The 20,826-nt window shown below is 39.4% G+C and overlaps 1 protein-coding gene across 1 annotated transcript in view; it reads right to left on the minus strand.

Annotated features, from left to right (window-relative positions):
• The window catches only part of LOC136280406 (uncharacterized), a 55,796-nt gene that overhangs the window by 23,898 nt on the left and 11,072 nt on the right, over positions 1 to 20,826 (minus strand). Inside the window, 35 exon segments of the mRNA XM_066165428.1 lie at positions 1 to 197; positions 553 to 680; positions 682 to 704; positions 1,605 to 1,846; positions 1,849 to 1,929; positions 2,115 to 2,256; positions 2,972 to 3,081; positions 3,084 to 3,146; positions 3,149 to 3,261; positions 3,263 to 3,290; positions 3,495 to 3,531; positions 3,533 to 3,637; positions 3,992 to 4,174; positions 4,176 to 4,330; positions 4,648 to 4,728; positions 9,133 to 9,186; positions 9,981 to 10,080; positions 10,398 to 10,648; positions 11,013 to 11,150; positions 11,371 to 11,451; positions 11,935 to 12,048; positions 12,178 to 12,399; positions 12,646 to 12,754; positions 12,896 to 13,152; positions 13,460 to 13,546; positions 13,663 to 13,735; positions 14,269 to 14,444; positions 15,134 to 15,214; positions 15,556 to 15,728; positions 15,828 to 16,003; positions 16,283 to 16,479; positions 16,727 to 17,018; positions 17,215 to 17,324; positions 19,330 to 19,734; positions 20,001 to 20,288. The exon segment at positions 1 to 197 is cut by the window's left edge and continues 60 nt beyond it. Coding sequence (XP_066021525.1) covers positions 1 to 197; positions 553 to 680; positions 682 to 704; positions 1,605 to 1,846; positions 1,849 to 1,929; positions 2,115 to 2,256; positions 2,972 to 3,081; positions 3,084 to 3,146; positions 3,149 to 3,261; positions 3,263 to 3,290; positions 3,495 to 3,531; positions 3,533 to 3,637; positions 3,992 to 4,174; positions 4,176 to 4,330; positions 4,648 to 4,728; positions 9,133 to 9,186; positions 9,981 to 10,080; positions 10,398 to 10,648; positions 11,013 to 11,150; positions 11,371 to 11,451; positions 11,935 to 12,048; positions 12,178 to 12,399; positions 12,646 to 12,754; positions 12,896 to 13,152; positions 13,460 to 13,546; positions 13,663 to 13,735; positions 14,269 to 14,444; positions 15,134 to 15,214; positions 15,556 to 15,728; positions 15,828 to 16,003; positions 16,283 to 16,479; positions 16,727 to 17,018; positions 17,215 to 17,324; positions 19,330 to 19,734; positions 20,001 to 20,288 — 5,072 coding nt within the window.

Raw genomic sequence — 20,826 nt, forward strand, 5'->3', positions numbered from 1 at the left:
CACCTGAAGCCATTGTTGAACATCGTTTCTGCTAGCTGACCAAGCTCCAGATTTCCACTTATTTGCTTTTAAGTCTAGTCTGGCTTGAGACGCAGCATGGTGATCGTCCCAGATAGAAAAGGCTGTGATTTGTGCATCAGCGATTGCACCATTTTCCATGCCAAGAGCTTGTTGACAGTCTGATATGTTGATGGATACTACGGGAAGAAAATCCATGGTCTCAGGGGCTTAAATGAAGGTTAGAGATATACGCGAACAGTTTTGATCTCTTCCTTACTTGTTTGCTTCTAATCGACATGTAGGATTCTCCACTTTAAATAAAAAGCAAATTGAATTTTTATGCTGTTTACCTCTCTACAATGTCAACTCAGTTGATTAAACCAAATTACCTTATTTTCCAATAACTTTGTTTGCAACATAAGGAGGTTTAAGCAAATTATAATCGGAGCGCATCAACTAAAAACAGAAGGCCACTTGAGAGGCAATTTCAATACGCAACAATTTAAAAATCCTATGCACACCTGATAGCTTAAATGTTAATACAGTCCTTACCCCCACTGACATCTTCCAGACAACCATAAAGCTCTGTCCTCATAGAAATATGGCGGTACCAGGCCTGTGGTCGAATTTGGATATAACGAGCTTTGATTGGTGGTTGATTCTATTATAAACAATTGTATCCGGTCTCTGTTTCCATCAAAATGCTGAATGAAAAGGAAGTAAATATAATTTTCAAAAATGCTCCAGGTATCATTAAAGTTCATCTCCCCAATTAAAACATATTGAAAAAGTTATGTAACAGCCCGCCTCTTCAACTTTGACTTTCTAAGGTTGAAACATTTTCGAATTTGAAGGTGTCCAAAACTAGCTATTTAAGCTGCCATGTAAAATCTCTTTAGTTAACCTGTCTTCAGTTGTTTGTGAACCGTGAATTTTGGTTCCTGCTATTTGGGTCGAACTTTGGGAAAACTTGCAGCGGAGGATCTAGTTAGTACCAGGATCAGATTCCCCTTGCGATAAGACAAGGAAAAATTTTTTGAAAACTAAACTCTTAAATTAAAGAGTTTAAAACGTATTTGAAAAACCTGTATACAGCCCGCCTCTTCAAGATTGCACTTTCTAAGGTTTAAACATTTCGAATTTGAAGTTTCCAAAACTAGCTATTTAAGCTGCCATGTAAAACTCTTTGTTAACCTTGTCTTCATGTTTGTGAACCGTGAATTTTGGTTCCTGCATTTGGGTCGAACTTTGGGAAAACTTGCAGCGGAGGATCTAGTTAGTACCAGGATCCAGATTCCCCTTGCAATAAGACAAGGAAAAAATTTTTAAGATTGTATGACACCAAAACTCTTATAACCAAAGGATTTCACCTCGCTACTTAACTGGATGATGTCCACTTAAATGTAAACTGATTGGCCATGGTTCTAGCTTGTTTATTGGGTCGAAAATCAAAACATCAAACAATGAAACGTACTTTTTTTTGTTTTCATCCTGATGCAATATCACGCTCCAAAAACTAAATAGCTTTTGCATAAAAAAAAAGTCCTTTCTAATGCTTAAATTCTTGATTGATGTGTATACTAAAGGTACAACGTAATATTCACCTTTTCCGTCCGTTCTCCAGCTTCCTTGTGGGGTTGGAAATTTCTACCATCGTTGCTATACCACAATGTATACCGTGTCACCCATTGATCGTGACCATTTCTACCTTGTGTTGCAATTCCTGTAACTTTCATGTATGGACTATACAGATCAATCTGGAGCCATTGATGTATATCATTAACTCGTGATGACCACGACCCTGCTTTCCATGTCCTTTTATAATCTAGTCTACCCTGCCAAGCGCATAATTGCTATCCCAATGTGAAGAGGCGCTTATTTGTCTATCGGGAATTGCACCATTTTTCATACCCAGAGCTTCCTGACATTCTGGTGGTATACCAAAAATTGACAAAAATTAGTTTAAAAACGAGCCATAAAATAGTATGTATGACGAGGCCATAAAAATATTATGAAAGCGAAGAATAAAGGGTAGGGTCTTGCAAAGGACCCTAGCAAAATTCGATCTGCAAAAGGCTAAATAACTCAGCAGTTAAGAATATGGAATGTCCTACCATCAAGACAGCCATACAGTTCTACCCTCATTGATATGTGGTTTTGCCAAGCCTCTGGGAGAAAACGAACGAAGCGGGCACTGATGGGCGGTTTTAATTCATGAAAAACAACCGTATCACGGTCGCTGTTTCCTGAAAAATCCTATATAGATAAAAGATAGGTTCCTGTGTAAAATTGAACGATAGATTTGAAAAACTAACCTAAATTATGTGAGCTCGAAGAGATACGAGATAAATATTGTCCTCCACTAAAAACCACCTTATCCTCATTTTTCATGGTTGTTCGCACTTCATTACTCTTTGTTTATGTGATCGAGCTAATACAGCGTGTTTTTCTATTTTATTATTATTATTATTATCAATATCATTAATTTTGAAATCAAAACTGAAATATTCGCTTACAAAGTCAGATACCATTAGGCCGACACTAACAAGACTCATTTATTCAGAGAACGTTTTTGCAGCAACACCATACGCGCCTGAGACTTCAAAAACGCTTTGTAATAAATCAGTGAGAAAAACAAATGTTGATTTACTACTTCCAATCCGTTAGTCAAACGCTGCTTTTGACATTAGACCAGCTTAGTCCATATTTTCTTGTGCTCACGACAAGCAAGAAATTCAAATGGAGGCTAATCGTGTATTCAGATTGTTGCGTGTTTTCCGTTGAACTCTTAGGTCTTAGAGCCAGCTTGCATGAAAGTTACATTAACTTTATCAAAGTTTCCAAACTGTAAGTAATGCCTGAAACTTATGACTTAGTTTGATAGCTGAGAATTTCCCTTTCTAATCCAGACCCTATTTTACACTTTCGATGTTAATGGAGGTTTTCCTAAATCAAGATAATTTTTGCTCACCTTGTCCTCACCTTGATCCTTGTAGTACTGAAAATTAAATCCATCATTACCATATTGAAGCTTGTAACTGGTAACCCATTGGTCGGCATCTTGCCTTCCTTGAGTAGCTACCCTGTAACTATTTTATCGTTGGTTCCAAGATCAATCTGAAGCCATTGATGTGAATTCTTTGCAGAGCTGTCCAGCTTCCCTCTCATGGACCAGATGCTTTAATTGATAATCTCCCACGGCTAGCGACAGAGTTGCCATCCCAGCTGGAAGAGGCACGAATTTGCCCATCGGAGATCCATTGTTTCCATACCCAGAGCTTTCTGGCATTCTATTTGAGAATGGAGGTGACACATGGTTTTGCTTATAAAAATCAAATTCATGGTGAACCATCTATAATTTTTTTTTTTCGGAATGTTATGCCTTTTTTTTTTTGTTTATTTTGGTTTTCTTTTGAGGATATACTGGTTCAAATAAGAGTTTCACATTTTTTTTTTAATTTGAAGATAAAATCACACGCTTTTGATTAACATACCTTTTTGATGACCATACAACTCAACTCTCATTGATATCTGCCCTATGCCAAGCCTCTGGTTGAAAGCGAATGAATCGTGCTCTAATAGGAAACTTTAGTTCGTGATAAACAACAGAATCCTGGTCTTTGTTTCCAGCGAAATCCTATATTAGCAAAATAGTGACTCTTTAAACCACTAATTGTATTGAAATTTATTCTTGACACAAAGTCAGCATGTGATAACTAAGAGTGTTAAGTCACAAAGATTACGCACATTCAGTTTTCTTAATATATGTCGTCTCATTGTCATTGATGCTGATAGTTGATCGTCTCATGTTGATGCTGGAGTTGAATCAAGCATGTTAAGACTTACCATGTTCCATGCTTAAAACACTTTAAGAGTTGATAGAGCTATTGTTTGGATAAAAAAAAGCAAGCGAGCTAACGAGTTGGTTGATATCTTTTAAAAAAATGAATAACGAACATAAAAAGAGTGGGCAGCTGAATAGATTTCGTACACACCTCAAGAGAGCGGTATGTTCAGGTTTCTTGTAGAACTGGAAGTTTACCCCGTCGTTGCTGTACTGTAACTTATAATTCGTTACCCACTGGGCGTACCGTCCGTTTCTCCCTTGTGTCGCAACACCCGTGACTCTGACGTTATTATTACGCAGATCAACCTGGAGCCACTGGCTATTGTCATTTTCTGCCGGCGGACCAAGCGCCTGCCTTTCCTGAAGTTGCGTTTAAGTGTAGACGGCCTCGACTGGCAGCATGAGCCTCGTCGATAGATGATGAAGAACTGATTTGCGTGTCTACTATTTCACCATTTTGCATTCCAAGGGGCTCGTTAATATCTAGAGGTTTTATGACATTAATTACTCATAGATTTCAAATGGTACGACACTTAAAAACGTTAAATTGTACAGATAAGTGTATGATTTAGTGCTAACTTGACGAACAGGCATTCCCTTCGAGAAAAGTTTCCGTCAGAGGGGTGCGATTTTGTAAAGTAAGATACACAGTTAACGAAATTATAAAACAAAATTAATTTAAAGCTATTAGTATAGAGTTTTGTGTAATAAACGAGTCGTTCCCTTAGGTATTCTGCGCCCAGAATTAAACGAAAGTAAATTTACAAAACCTAGTTTTCAAGTCTTAACATTAAACTTACCATTTTGTCGCCAAGAAATTGGGTCACAGGGCTCTTTTGAAAAGGAAACTTGTTCAATGGCCAGAATTTGGTCACCAAACTCTTCATAAATACCAAGAATTCAAGCTGTATTGTGTTTAAAGAAAATGTTCACACATAGGTCACAAGTGTCGGAATTTCTTACAACATTAATGCAAGGGGAGTGTACTTCATAAGACATTAATCAGTTGGAAAAAATGACAAAAAAGCTTGTTATAGAAAAAAGTGAACTTCTACGTACGCGACTCCTGTTTTCTATTATGCATTACCTATATATTTGCAGCAGGAGTTAGAGCGCGTTCAAAAAAAGAGCTTTCTCTATTATAAGCTCAGGCCAAGACTATCACGAGATTTTAGAGGCTGCCGGCATTCCACCGATCATGGCTTATATGGAAGACAGCTGCCGCAATCTCTTTAGCAACATTATCGAAACGACAATCACAGGCTTCGTGAATTGTTGCCTAGTGCCAACCATCCAAAGCACAATTAAGACGTAACAGGCGTTTCGAAATCCCCCGGTGGAGGACAAACCGTTTAAAAACACCTTCATGATGGCCTCCACCATTAAATATAACAACAACAGTTAATTAACGACCGTTTCCTAGAAACCTATGTAGATAATGTAAATATAGCTTTTAAATATAGATAGGTTTTAGCTCATAGATTTTTTAATTGTTTATAATTTTGAATATTCTTATATTCGCCATATAATATATTTATTTAATTACATTATTGTAATATACGCAATTCAGCCGCAAGGCTGCTAGGTATATTTAAATAAACTATCTATCTATCTATCTATCTATCTATCTATCTTCTATACAGAGAGGCTGAGTTAGGATCTGAGAATACAGCCAGCACAAATTTCTTCGCTTCAAAGTGTACTAACAAGACATTACAATTTTGGTACCTTTGCTTCGCTTTAATTGCTTGGCAACGGTATCTGAGTATAGTTTGGTCGCACTTGCCACTTGCATCCACAAAAGAAAAGCAGTGTATATAGGTTCGATATTAACGACTGTAACGCACCTGTAACGACGTTTTGTACAAGTTTGTGGCATCAATGAAAACCATAAGCGTAAGCACCTCCATTCGTGAGTGTTTTATAATGGGGACGAGAGTATATGAGGCACTTCATAGGCTCCGGCGCGGAGAAAAATAAATGATACGCCTGAACCTAGCAGCGACGTAAGAAATTAAATGCAGCTATTTGATTATGGCCTGAAAGAGGTTAACATAGATTTCACATACATTAGGTGCTGATGTCTGTTAATCGGTCAACAGTCCGTCACTGGTTCAGTTTGTCTGTCCTTCAGTCAGTCTCGTAGAAAAGGATGTGGTTTATTCATCGTGGTGAATAACAATTAAAGGCAAGTTTTCCGTTTGTCTCACGATGTAGACGATGTGTATGCGACGTTCCGACTGCATACTGCTAGACTTCTTCAGGCGATGATGTCGACTAGTCATGCATGATCTAATAAATGATGCTCTGCTGTGATTAGTTGTTTTTCAACAGCTCTGATTGGTGCATTTCGATTCTTGCTGATCAATGATTTGCTCCCTCGGCAGTCCGCTGTCTCCTGTTGTTGTGTTTTTTGATCGTGGGCATCCACGGCTTCTGGAATTTCTATTCCACTATCCCTGTTGATGTTGTTAGGGTGAAGTCTTATGTGAATTGCCTCTTTGACCCTGCGCGTGTAGTAAAGAGGGTCACGATCATAAACTTTACTTCGTTCCAGAGTAGCTTATGTCAGGATACAAGAGCAGATTAAGACCAACACCCAACGAGTCTTCAAGGCCAAGGACAGACATAAGCAGAAGTTTGAAAAACTCATTCGATAAAACAGGCGACTGTGTCACCGGTTTACACATTGTATGTGACAAAGCTAACTGGGTTGTTAATTTATCTTCTAGGTCCCTTAGCGATTCCGATAAAGCCCTGCTGAAGAAAGTACTGAACTACGCCGTAACTCCTGCGAATATTCCTGCCACAGAGATCATCGCCAGGTAGAAGCAGCCGTAGGACAACTCGACGCTGAACAAGCGGATACTGTAAGAAGAGCTGTTAACGGTATCCCTCAACAGGCGGAACCTCCAAAGCCTAACATCACGAAGGAGATGCGAGATGCACTTAAAGCCTGAAAGAAGAAGAGTCCATCATGGTCCTCCCAGCGGACAAAGGGCGCGCTAGCGTAGTCATGGACACCGACAGCCACCGAGCTAAGATGTCTACACTTATTGAGAACGGACCGTATCAGCTCCTCAGTCAAGATCCGACAGGTCGTCTGACCCGCAAGTTTGTCCGAAATGCTGCTTACCTTGAAGCGGAAGCGGATATCTACCAGAGGCCGTTTACTACAAGATCAGACCCCAACACAAACAGCCGCCTAGAATCTACGGTTTACCGAAGATCCATAAGACCGATGTACTGCTAAGACCTATGGTGTAGTGCGTAAACACCTTTTGCATTTGATTTATCTCCGCTTACTTGCCAACATCTTGTCTCCTTTAACAGGAAAGTCAGAGTACACGGTGACCAATTCAGCCCACTTCGTATCCACCGTCAGCAATGAGACGATCTTAGACAACGAGATCATGGTATCTTTCGACGTAGAATCGCTATTTACCAACGTTTCTATCGACGCCGCTGTACAAACCGCACTGCAGAAACTCGAGAAACGACCCAAAACTTGCAGACCCCACCAGGCTAACGCCTGCACAGATCGCCGACCTTTTGACTTTCGTATTGAGACCCATATACTTCCAGTATAACGGATCGATTTACGAGCAAAAAGACGGCGCCGCCATTGGGAGTCTGGTTTCCGCTGTTATTGCTAACCTCTACATGGAGAGTTCGAAGAACAGGCGATAACTACATCATCCTACGAGCCTAGGATCTGGAAACGCTACGTGGACGATTTATTTACCATTCTGGATCCCGAAAACGTAGATGACTACCTACAGCGTTTAAACGACCAGCAGCCTTGCATCCGCTTCAGCGTGGAGGCAGAGGAAAGACAACAAACTCGCCTTCCTAGACACCGCAGTTTTAAGAGAACCTGACGGCCGCCTCACTACCAGCGTATACAGGAAGCCCAAGCACACTTATCAATGCTTAGCGTATGATTCACACCACCCTCAATCAGTAAAACGCGGTATTGTTAAGTGCCTTTACGAGCGCGCAAAACGTCTCGTAACAAAACCCTCTGTCATCTCCGAGGAGAAAAACCATCTGCCATCTGTTCTGGTTTCTAATTCTTATCCTTTTTCTTTCTTGCAGAAACTTACCAAGACCGGAAAACCAAACAACAGTGCCGAACCTGCCAACGAGTTTAAACCTTATGTCAAAGGTCTGTCCGAACAGCTTCGCCGTTGCCTACAACAACAAGGCGTGCACGCTGTTTTCAAGTCGGAGACTACGCTAAGATCTCAGTTAGTACGACCAAAAGACGCTGTCGACCCGGCTAAACAAGATGGCGTAGTTTACAGTATTCCCTGTGAATGTGGCAAGGTATACATCGGAGAGACTGGAAGACCTATGCAAGACAGAATTAAGGAGCACGATCGAGACATTCGACTCGCCCGTACCGAGACCTCCGCCGTTTCAGAGCATGCCCACAACACCGGACACAAGCCACTCTGGAACGAAGTAAAATTTATTGATCGTGACCCTTATTACTACATGCGCAAGGTCAAAGAGGCAATCATATAAGACTTCACCCTAACAACATCAACAGGGATAGTGCAATAGAAATTCCAGAAGCGTAGATGCCCACGATCAAAAACACAACGGCAGGAGAGCCGTGCGAAGCGGACCGCCGAGGGAGCAAATCACTGATCAGCAAGGATCGAAATGCACCGATCAGAGCTGTTGAAAAACAACTAATCACAGCAGAGCATCATGCTTAATAAGATCACGCATGACCAGACGACCTCATCGCCTGAAGAAGACTAGCAGTATGCAGTCGAAACGTCGCGATCTACATCACACGTGACTACATCGTGAGACAAACAAAAATCTTATTCATGAGCAAGTCAGTCGGTCAGCCACTCAGCTATCCTGGCAGCAAGTATGGGCAATGTGGATTGCCGAGCGTCTAATCAATTAAGATTTCGTATTGTGTTATTTCTATTCTAAAATATTTGAAGTAAACAGCATTCATAAAGTAAACGTTTGAAGTTGTCCAACAGAATCATGTCGATTAAATGGATAATTCGATTGAGGCATTGAGTCACTGAGTTTCTTTTCTATTCCAAGGTTTTGCCGATCTACGGCATCGATGCCTTACTTGGATCGACAAAAGCTTGGAATGAAAAAGATATACAATAGCCAAAGGCTTCAATCAATATAAACCTTAATACAACTTCTCAGCCTACAAAAATTAAATGAAAATCTCGAGCTTGACGATAAAATCCTACCGTAATTTTGCAAATCTAGGTCAGGTGAGTGTTTAGAGAGAGCCCAACCTTCCCGAGTCTCCCAACCACACGTATCCTCTCTAAAACTGCAGTCTGGACTATCTAAAGATTGAAAGAAAATGATAGAAACTTTTCTTTTCGAACCCATAAATTCAGAAGAACGAATGAAATTCAGTTGCTAAGGTTAGTACCTTCCTACCGTCAATCAAACCCTCTAGAGGGTTTTTCTCTATAGGTTTGGCTGACACCGTTGTTTTAAGGTACAGGTGTCTTTTTCAAAACTAAAATGGGTGGAGGTCGATGCGTATATTTGAGAACAGAGTCTGTACCATAACCAGCTGTTAACAAGTCTATGTTGCACGAAAGCACCTTCAATTTTAAAATAAACCCTCCTAAGTGGACGATAATTTACGTAAAGCTAAATTGGTTAGGTCGATGTTGCATTGAAACAGCAAAGTTTGTTAATCTAAGATTACTCTCCCACGAAGATTTCCGATGCGCAATAGGTCTAATGTGTGCTTACACCACGCTATGGCAGATCACGAGTTTTGCACTCCATAAAGTTACACTCATATTTAGTAGCATATGCACGTTTGGTCTGCAAGTCAGTCACACTAAATTGCCATGTGCCCTTGTGTACAGTGCACTGTTCGCTTATGCAAGGTGTGATTTACCTTTTGGGGTTAACAAGAATACAGAGGGACGGACGACGAACATCGCGTTACAACTAATTACAACTAATTGTAAATTTTGTAAATTGAAGATCACCAAAGAGGCCGCCTCGAAATATTTCAGGTGAAAAAAAGAACTGTAGCGGCGTTAAAAATTATTTTAAGTTATTTCTTTGTTATAATAAACCATTGCTTTGCTTTCTCCCTGTGCGTTTTAATCCAAACCTTGTGCAATAATCTTCTTACAGTTTACATCCAGCACAGACATATCATCTATTGAAATGTCACCTTCACTTCCATCACCAGTCGTTCCTTCTATGACAAACTTTGCAAACAGCATAAAAAAAAAAATAATTTGTGACAACATTCTCACTAACATTATTAATCTCCATATAACTCAAAGTAAGTAAAAAAAAAAAAAAAGAAAGAGAATTACTAAGAACTGCTGACCAAGCCAAAATCAGCGAATAAAATTCACCCGTCTTGAAATATTCTGATCAATATACACTTGTGTGCATGCTTTGGCAATTGCTTTTCCAAAAAGATTTTCAGAAAATGAGAACAGTTCCAGCCAAAAAATTAAAAAAAAAATTAAAGTTTCAAACGAAAGGTACGGCAGTTTGAAAGCTAAGCGTAACATACCCTATGAGCCCTTTCACTGCTTAGAGAAAATTGACCAAACTTCCAGCGATCCCCCTGATCGCTTGATAGTCCCCAAACCAATGTCTCGGATTTATTAGTCTTCAGATAAAAGCTCAGATTACCGATATCTGACCCGTACATATGATACCAAAACTGAACACAAGCTGATTGGTTGGGTTCCATCCATTCGCTTAGCAACCTTGCCACGTCCCCAGAGCGTTGCGGAGAAGCTTCGATATAGATATACGACCCTATGAAATAACAAATCTTCATTACTACTTTTGTGTAATTTATGCCAAATTCCCTTTTTGTGAGAGCACCGAAGAAAGTTTGAGTAAAGCAAAATTGTGTGCGTGGTAATAAAAAGCTTCTCGTGACGCCATTTCTCGATTTTCTGATGATATTATTATTCAACGGCACCACAGCACCAAACAAATATAGGAAAGAACTTTTCCAACATATACGGCACTAGGAGAATATGCCGTCGCACTAGCTTGGGCTTACTGCGCCATGCAAAACAAGTTAGGTAAGGATTTTAAGTAAGTTGCACTGTTTTAACCTGATTGGTATTATTTGTCTTCCTACGTAAGAGGAACATTTCATTTCGCCTCTTACCGTCTTTGGTTAACGTGCTGTGATCATAACTTGGCCCGGTCTTCTCCGTTGGTGTTTCACCTGCAGCTGTAGTCCATTGGAAAGTGGCGTTCATATCCGGACTAAGTTGGCACAAGTCATTTTCGAAATTGCAAAAACCTGATTGAAATTACGGCAGTTAGGAAATGCATAATGGATTATCGTGACTCACGATAAATAACCTCAGAAATTTATTGTTCTTCATTCTATCTTTCCCCCTAACGCTACGGTGACAAGCCATCACTGGTGCATGTGCCTTACAATCAGCAATAATCTTCTCTCTGCGCTAAATTTGAGTATATTTAGACACTATATTGGCAACACAAAGCCCTGGACTTACTCCTGAAAGATTTACATCTTGTTGGTCCTTTGGACTCTTTGGCTGAACACGCTAAGTCGTTAAGGCGGCATTTCCCAGATCCTACAATTGAAATTATTGACTCCATGAAACATACTACTTACTTCACTGTCAAGCTCCAAGGATTAATTCCGCCAATTGATGACGACATAATCAATAAGTTGTTGAGAATTTGGTTTCGCGTAAACGAAAGCTTCCCTCCCCAGAAGATTCTCATTTGTCTTCACTAGTTCATAAGAATTCGATAAAGACAAAAAATTACATATTGGACACCTCTGGCAGTTAGAAAATTTCAGAAACATCGTTGTCGTCCATTACGCTCGTAGAACCAAAGTTAATAACCATGATTTCACGAAGACGCAGCTTTTATCTCTAACTTCTTATAATCATGTCCATTTATGGCTCACATAGCTTATTTTGTGATCTTTCAGCGATAAATGGATTATGACTAGATCAAAACAGAGGTCTGAAATCTCAGGCCTTCGATACAAAAACGTCTTCAAACAATAACCTTGTTGGTTAAGAAGTTTTCTGTGCCTTACTTACCGCATACTGATGGAGTGTTAGTTCCATCCTTGCAGAAAGGCTCTCGATTGCAGGTCCCTGACCAAGCAATGCATGATCCATCAAGACAGTGATGCTTAAAGGGGCACCTATTTCCTAAAAAGCAGTAATTCCAAACTATGTGGAAATGCAACTCAGCAAACACAGATGGGAAGGGCAAATAGCGAGTTTCACTCTAATTAAATCAAGACTCAAAAAGTAGATGGCAAAGGTACATTTACTCACGGCAGTTATTTTCATCATCTCCATTAGAGCAGTCATTTATACCGTTACATACAGCTGATGCTGGAAGACATTTTCCATCCAGACAAGCAAACTTATTGGAGTGACATTCACAATTATCTTCATCTGAATTATCGGTACAAGCAAAGTCGCCATCACATCGCAAATTTATCTTCACACATTCACCATTCTTGCATTGAAACTGTTTATTCCCGCAACTAAAACCTGAAAATCCAATGTGATTACTGAGAGCTAAGAAAACATTTGATTTTTTCCTTTCTTTTGTCTTCATCATCCATCAAAAGCATGCAAACTTAATATGCTCTTTTATTTTATGTGAATTCAAAGAATCAGTGATGTTTGTGATAATTGTTCTTTTTTCTCTCTTTTTGTTAAAGGTTTACAAAATCTTGTCATTCTCCAAGCCAGCAATACACAAAAAAGTAAAAAGAAGAAACCGGCAAATATAACCTGGTTTTGCAAAGTATGGTAGAAAGCCACATTTCTCGGTAGTTACAATCACGTTCTTGATTGCTGCATTTACTTGGTTATGAAGGAGGCCTTCTCCCCCAAATATAATCTAGACAAAGAGATTAATGAAGTACGTATCATTACCTGTCATAGCAAATATCAAAGATTCGTAAGGAAAGTGATAAAATATGAACTCCAGAAATTTATCAAGAATTCAATCAAATAAATTTAATCGTCATAACTTACAGACCTGAACTGCTGTAGCGCCGGGCAAAGACACCTCTGCCGCTGACCATTCTTTGCCATGGTATCCCCTAAGCTGCCATGCTAAAATTGGCTCCTCTTTTCTTGGTTCTCGTAGAAGAACTTTTATGGTTGACTTTGATTTAACAGGTATACGGTAAGTAAACCGTAAGCACAAGCCAACTACTCGATGAAATGGTTCCCATGGTAGTAGTGGACTCTGTAACTGCGCTTTGTAAGGGCCATTAATGTATGCAAAATCATCTAGGATAAAAATGTGTAAAGCAAATTTCATAGCATAAGATGTTTTTAAATATTTTTTTCTATCAGTAATGATGTTCGACCAAAAAGATTCTGAATTTAGGATCATAGTCTTTGACAGCTGGGTTCAGATCTCCTTAACTTCAGCCGTATTATTCAAACATTATTTCTTTTAGGGAGTGATTTGTAGCGTAATAATTTATTCTAGCATGAAATCGAGTCAATTATAAAAATCATAACTGTTGCTCGCAGTACTGCCCTTCTCCTCTTAAGTACTAAAGGATACAGAGGTATTTCATAGATTTCGTACCAGGAAAGAGCTTCCACTTGGAATTTGCATGTGGGCTAGTCCAGTCGCATTTTCCAGACTCGAAGTAGCATTCTTCTAGCACCACCGCTTTTGAGGAAAACCAAAAAATAAATTTCAGCTAGCAGTGGTTAAAGAGCAACACGGTGGATTCACACAGACACAGTTATTCTTGTAATCCTATAAGATGGTGCAAAAGGAGATACCTTTTAGATCTACTTGTCCCAAAACTCGCTCCTCGAGAATCTCCTCTGGATGTTCCACGAATGAATAGCTGGCCTGAAAATGATCACAACGCATGGGTTAGGTACTACTTCCAAATATCACAGTATACAATGAAGTGAGGCTTATCATTCGTGCATGAACCACTTTGCTTTACCTTAAGGGCTGTGTTCTTATCAAATAAAAGATTTGTATTCATCCAACCTGGTTAATGCACAAGTAATGCACTACTCTCGTTTGTCTCAAGATGTAGTGTGGGCCACAAAGTTTCGACTACATATGTTTTACTTTTATTTTTAGGGTGACGGGATCGACACACTCTTAGATAGATAAAGACCAATGGGTTTCTACTTATACCGATGACAAGTTGATTAAAACAAGAAAATAAAAATGAATAAAACCAAAGCAAAACAGTGAGGAAAAACAAACCCTACAATTTCAAAGTTTATCATTCGTTTGCTTTATCATGATTCATATTCTTGCCAAATTTTACAAATAAGTATGGCATGATTTCTTGTGAATTTGTTGCCATAATTGTAGTGGGAGTCATCACTTAAATGACGATCGCCAATTAAATGAGAGCTTCTCACCTTCACATTAAAATTTCCAGGTTGACCGATCGTGTTAAAAACTACCTCAAATGATGTGTTAACACAAGACAGGCTCACTGCTGAGTTCACTGTCAGATTTTGTCCGAGGCCTGAGATGTTCAGTTCCAGTGGGCAATCAGGACAATAGACTCCCACGCAGCAATACTTGTAATATCCTATAATTTGGCCAAACATGTTGTAAGATGAACCTATTCTATTGTCTACATCAATTCTTCGCGAAACTGAAACTTTTGAGAAGAGATTCATCAGTAACCTCCCAAAATATGAGCGCAAACTGGTTGATCATCGAGTTAAAAGTTCCTTTCACAAGTTTATACTGATAGTCTACCGTCCTTCTCTCGTAGAGTGAATCCTAACCACGCCTTCCCAGTTAGCAATCATCAAATGCTTATGGAAAGGTTGTTTGAGGCTTTTTCGACGCAGTGTTGCGTCTCATCCAGGAGACTCCTTAGAAATCTCTGTAAAAAGTATTCTTTAATTGATATATTTCTGAAACATCACATAGTACGGGCCACGAACTTTTTTCAATCACATGATGATGATTTATGTAAAGAAATTGGCACAAAAGGAGCTGTTTCTTTCTTTTTGTAATTTGTAAGCCAAAGTGGCCGCTTTTTCACTGTTAGTAAAAATTTTGGCCACCATGACGTTGAGTGAAAACGTTATTTTTCATAAGTCTTTAAGTACCATTATATATTATCAAGATCCTTCATGATAGTAGAGAGTTCCTACTTCCTTTAGAGAGGGTGATTCCCACATGATCATTAAAATCTCCCCGATTCCCTATATTTTCAATAAAAGTGAGGGAATCCTTGTAGATGTAGAAAAATATCAGAAAACCAACCTGTTATGAGTAAATTTGACCCAACAAAGGCAGATATCGATGTCTTGTGATTCTTAAGTGACATTTCTAAATTACGCGTCCCTTTGAAGAGAAATAAAATTTTACACTTCAATCGAAAAAAGCATTGGAAATGAAGATATTTGTGTCCTACTACATGTCTTTTATCCCTTGATTCTTTGTTTAATCAGTGGCACCGAACAAAGGAAATTCCAGTAGCTCCCAGGAGTTATGAGCTTCAGCTTCATGGTTAAGATGTCTGGGTCCAAGAGAGAGACATAGGTATCTCCTTTTATTAAACAGTCTGTCTTGTTTCTGTGTGTGCTTGTTTGTCTTTTTTTTATGATTGTGGAGCACTTTCTGTTCATGTTTTTCTTGCTTCATTTTCCCGCTTTAACCAAATAAACGAATCAGAATGTTCCTACCTGGTTTAGTCCAAAACAGTCTTTCCCCAGTAATAGGCCGTTCATATTCTCCATTTGGTTTACGCATGCCCACAGATATGTGATCGTTGCCGCCTTTTTCTCTACCGAAGATCACTATTCGATAAAAGCGACACTTTTTAAGGACGATTGGCTGAGATGTTTGCTCTGGGTACCTTCAATAACAAAGTAATTAGAGTATATCAGTTCTAATAACAACTAAGAATGTCACTAAAATAATTATCATAGTAATGTACTGCTTGCACATCACTTACTTGTCCCATTGGCGATAATGTGTCCATCTTTTAACATAAACAATTGGTTGGGGCGTCACACTTTCCCCAGATTCTATTTCAACTCTTCTGATGCCTGTCTCTGTGACATCATACTTCCATAACTCACACATGTCGTCGCACGCCGCATAAAACGTGTAATTTCCGCTCATAGAAACCTGAAACAGGATTTCATAATTGGCCTGTTCGGTCAAATTCTGACAAATATTTTCAATTAAAAAGCAATAGCACCAACAACATAAACGGCAGCAACACCGACAATGAACTTAATCTTAACATGCCAAAAAGGCAGGATTGCAGTGATTCCTTCATACTACCTTTGACTTGCGATACTCCCTGCTTTTCGAAAGGAAAAGTGTAACTTACAACGCATCAAAAAACCTTACAATTGATCTCAGGTGAGTGCAAAAAATACGTCTGCTTTGATGAGATTCTACCTGTAGGTAACTTGTCAATCGTTGAACATAGTTCTCTGCCAGATTTATTGGCGCATCAAAATCTCGCAAAATAATCCGGCTTTCAGGTGGACCTTGTATAAGAGGATGTTCACGCATAGATGACGTCTTTTTGGAGTCATATTCGTATTTATTGTACCATCCTTCTCGAAAAACTCCGTGTAACTCTCGGGTCGACTCTATATTAAGTCAAACATTGAACAAATGTGTTTACTCTCACGTCCACTTTTACTTGAAACAGGCCAAAGTGAACTGGAATAGATGAATGGAATAATCTTACGTCATGTTAGCTCATCTCTTTAATAAAATATTATAAGCAAGTGCGAAGGCTGATACCAAAGAATGTAAAATAAGCTAGATTACCTTCATTTTTTCCCTCACCAAAAATCCATAAATAAATAAATAAAGGAATTTTTAATAACTTACCAATTGTTTCTATGGCAACATGGCAGAGAACTAACGTGATATTATCACCCGTAAATGTTATTTTCACATGATATCCAAGTGCGGGTGGTGAGCAATCAAAAATGAATTCATGTGTCGTTCCATGATACGCCATCGATTTGGAACACGTTGGAGACAAGTCAGATTGACTGGTTGTCACACTAACATTGATGATTCCAAAGTCACGTGGACAGCAATCGATTTTGTCGGTTATTGAAACAGAAACGACATACAGCGGTTTGTCAAGGGTTGCTTGCCACCAGGGATTTGATTCCTAAACCCACAAGAGCGTAAAAAGCGATGTATAAAACACGGAGAAAAATATTTTGGTCAAGCCAGAACAGATGATATTTCTAGTCCATCCATTTTCACTAAATGAAAGAAAATGCTATTGCAGCTTTCGATCCAGAAGTGGAGAAACTCAACAACAGATTTACCACGCCAATTAAGCAACCAGTGTCATTACTTACCTTCAAAGAACGAAAGCAAGTAGAGTAAGATCGATCTATGGCCAGGATAGGTTCAAATGGCTGCAACATGCTTGAACTTCTTATCAAACTCCGGTTTGACAATGACTCTTCTATAATTTAGTAAAAATGTCAGTTATATCTGGCAATTAAACTTTTTAATTTATATGAATGTTCGAGAGGTTTGCAAAATTGCAAGGGCGAGTATACAGAGGAAGGTTCAGTCGGCAAGTCAGATACTGCTGGGAGGGGGCATTGGGATTTTCAGTTTTGTAGTTTTGGTTATTTTTTAGATCGGTTTTTCGGTTTTGGTGTTCATTGCGGTTTAAGGATTTTCCATTTTTTAGCATTTGGTTTTCGGTTTTCACGAAAAAATGCCAACGGGTTTTCGGATTTGATATCCGATGTGGTTTTCGGTTTTTCCTATTTGACCTATTTGCGTTTTGGTTTCTCCTCGATCTCAGCAGCAATTACGCGCCTCCACTGATCTCGCTAAACGCAAATGTCATTGAGGGGAATGCGTGACAATATCGCAGGGATCTTTACGAGGTTCACGCGTCTTGAATGACACCCAAGACATTGACCATCCGAACGGGTTCACGCATCTTGAATGACGCCCAAGACTTTGACCTGGCAATGTGGAGCACTTAGTTAAAGGTCGATCAGCGTCGTGTTTTTTACGAAGTGGGGAAAGGCGGCGAGAATTTCAGAGAGAAAAACAGGTTTAGATGCAAAGTAAAAATATCAATCCTATAGAGGACTCGGGAGGACTTTGTGCGTCCTGAATTCTTATCAAACGCAATGAAGTCGTGTCTTCATGCCGTCACAAAAACAAAGCGTTGCTGCGTTATAGCTGAACAAAACATCAAAATCTACCGCCACATCTCCTTAACTTATCTGGGTTCCATTACCAGCTGCTGAGCTCGCAGACACCACGCTCGAGGCCCTCAAGAGAGCAGCCGAAATAAAGCTTCTAGTTTAAGCAAGGACAAGAAAATAAGAATGCCAAATCTATGGCATCCACAAATACTTTAATGAAATTAGTGCGGTTTACTCTGTATGCTCCACTTGTCACCACTGTATCGGATCGATCAGGGTTTTAATAACTGGGATGTGAAAATATATCGGTTTTGACAGTTTTGCATGCAGTTTTCGGTTTTGATCGAGTTTTTTTCGGTTTTTCGGTTTTGGATGACTTTTTTCTACGGTTTTGCGGTTTCTAATAGGCCCCAATTCCCTTCTCTGTTAGAGAATATTCAGTCTGTTGGAGCTCGACGTAGGTCTAAAGAGAACGTGGACGTCAGTTGATGCGATTAACTCATATATATATATATATATATATATATATATATATATATATATATATATATGACCATGGTAACCATCGTTAATATAATATATAGATTTAGCCAAGCCTAAAGGCGGAGCTGGCATTTTTTTCCCTCACGTCTCAAGGGCACAACGCCTTGCCCGGCCAGGACTAGAAACCGGGTCGTCCGACTCGGAGCCCAGTGCACTGACTACAGGACAAAGCCGTGGCGTTGGCGTGCCCGCGGTGCAGTTGACCACGCATGTTAAAAGTAGCACCATGTACAGTCGCACGGTCGTACGGTCGTACGGTTGTACATCCAAATTTTTTCGGCTTCATGGGTTACTACTTTTTTGTATAATTATGGGGCTACGCTCTGCGAGCTCCGCTATTATAAAATTTCCTAATTGATGTGGCGGTAAATTTTGATGTTTTGTTCAGCTGTAACGCAGCAACTCTTTGTTTTTGTGACGACATGAAGACACAACTTCATTGCGTTTGTTAAGTGATGAGAATTCAGGTCGGCAGATAATCAGTAACTTTTCTTTAGGGCAGAGGTTGCATCTTTAACCTGTGATATTAACGATGGTTACGAATATTCCTGTCAAAATTAAATCCCATGAAGAGTAAGTTTATCACGAAACAGGCTTGTCGGGATGAAAGTGTAGTCCCTTTGTTTTTTCCTATCTCAATATACATACACTTACACGTGTATATATGGAACTGTACTTTAAAAAAAGGGAAAAAAGAAGCAATCACAAATTTCAAATCGTTAGCATATAACTAAGGAGTTGACCATTGCAACTCACCGGCTTTTTTCTGACACAGTGGGTAACTCTTCATTGTACATGCACCACTCCTTATTCCCGATGAGCCAGCCGCTAGATAACCACAGCCACGGGTTTTTTGAATTGTTGTTGGATATCCTTGCTTCCACAACGAGCTATTTAACGGACTGCCGTCTATCCATGTCCACTTGTCCTTGCTCAACAGGCCAATGAAGAAATTATTATAATATGGCTTGAAGCGTCTTATTTCTTCTAATAAATTGGAGAAAGTGGATCTCAAACCCTCACGAGTTATCTTAGCCAAGGTTCCACCACTTCGATTGCACCGCTCCAAAGCCTGTTGCCAATTAAGTTCTTTTGGGGGATATATAAAATAGCAACCACCATAAAGGGGGAAAAAGCCCGGACGGCACCATGATTGAGAAGCTTCATGGAAATGAAACAAAAAAATCTTGTCAACAGAACCATATGGATTTTGATTGAAATACATGCCACAGTTATCAGGGAATTGGAATCGCGAGTTGTTCTGCCTTGAGTTTCAGAATTGGGTCTACAGTGCCTCGTTGATGTTTGAAATGTTCTCATCAACGGCGATATCAATAATTGAATAATCTTATTTGGCTTTAGTACCAAACTAAATGATTTCAAATTGACCCATAAATTACGCAGGTGTCAAAAGACATATTCCCCACCTCTAAATGCGTAAATATTGTTTGCCCAAGGCCCTCCTTTTCCGTCGTCACTGCATTTATCACTCTTGCCATACTTATCGAACGTTTCTCCTGCTGTAGCACTGGACAAGCACTGCCCATGATTTTGAACTGCAAACATGTGGAAACCTCTTTTGCGAGCCACAATAGCACACTTTTCAACAGCGTTCTGACGTACACGGAAATTTCCATCCAAGACTGGGTCTGTTCTTTCTAGGTCCGGAACTGCGCGATTTGGAGAGTCTCTGTAGCACCCCACATTGATATAATCTATTTAAGTAAAACATTTTCGTCACTAGAAAATAACTGAGTTCAATTAAACAGATCAGTGACATGCCTGGTGTTTTATCAGTTAGTAAAAAGCATGGCTAATATCTGGTTTAGCGAGAAGGCTTTACCATACCGCAACGATCCGAGGAAACCGTGCTGCAAAAACCTTAGACTATCGACATAAAAAAGGACTACATTAAAGTCACTGATTCAATAACATTTGTTGTTTGTATGTTATAAATCACTTATTTGCAAAAATTAGCATCAGTGCATAAGGCAAGGAAAACCAAAAAATATGTTTAGAGGAAAAGCAGCATCATAGATCAAATATCGCTTGTGAGGCCGAATGTTCGTCATTTAAGGGAAAGCTTTCGAGGCAATTGATTTATGTCTGTGAATTCTGTTACATTTTCTTGAACGTGTTGATTTCACATACGATATTTTTATACAATTATCTTCTTCGTCCCGATGCCCAAGACACTGAAAACCTTTATAGCTTGGTACATGTAGCTTAATAGAGCGTACACAGAATAGCACT

The sequence above is a fragment of the Pocillopora verrucosa genome, chromosome 4 (assembly GCF_036669915.1).
Source record: "Pocillopora verrucosa isolate sample1 chromosome 4, ASM3666991v2, whole genome shotgun sequence".
NCBI classification, from domain to species: Eukaryota; Metazoa; Cnidaria; class Anthozoa; order Scleractinia; family Pocilloporidae; genus Pocillopora; species Pocillopora verrucosa.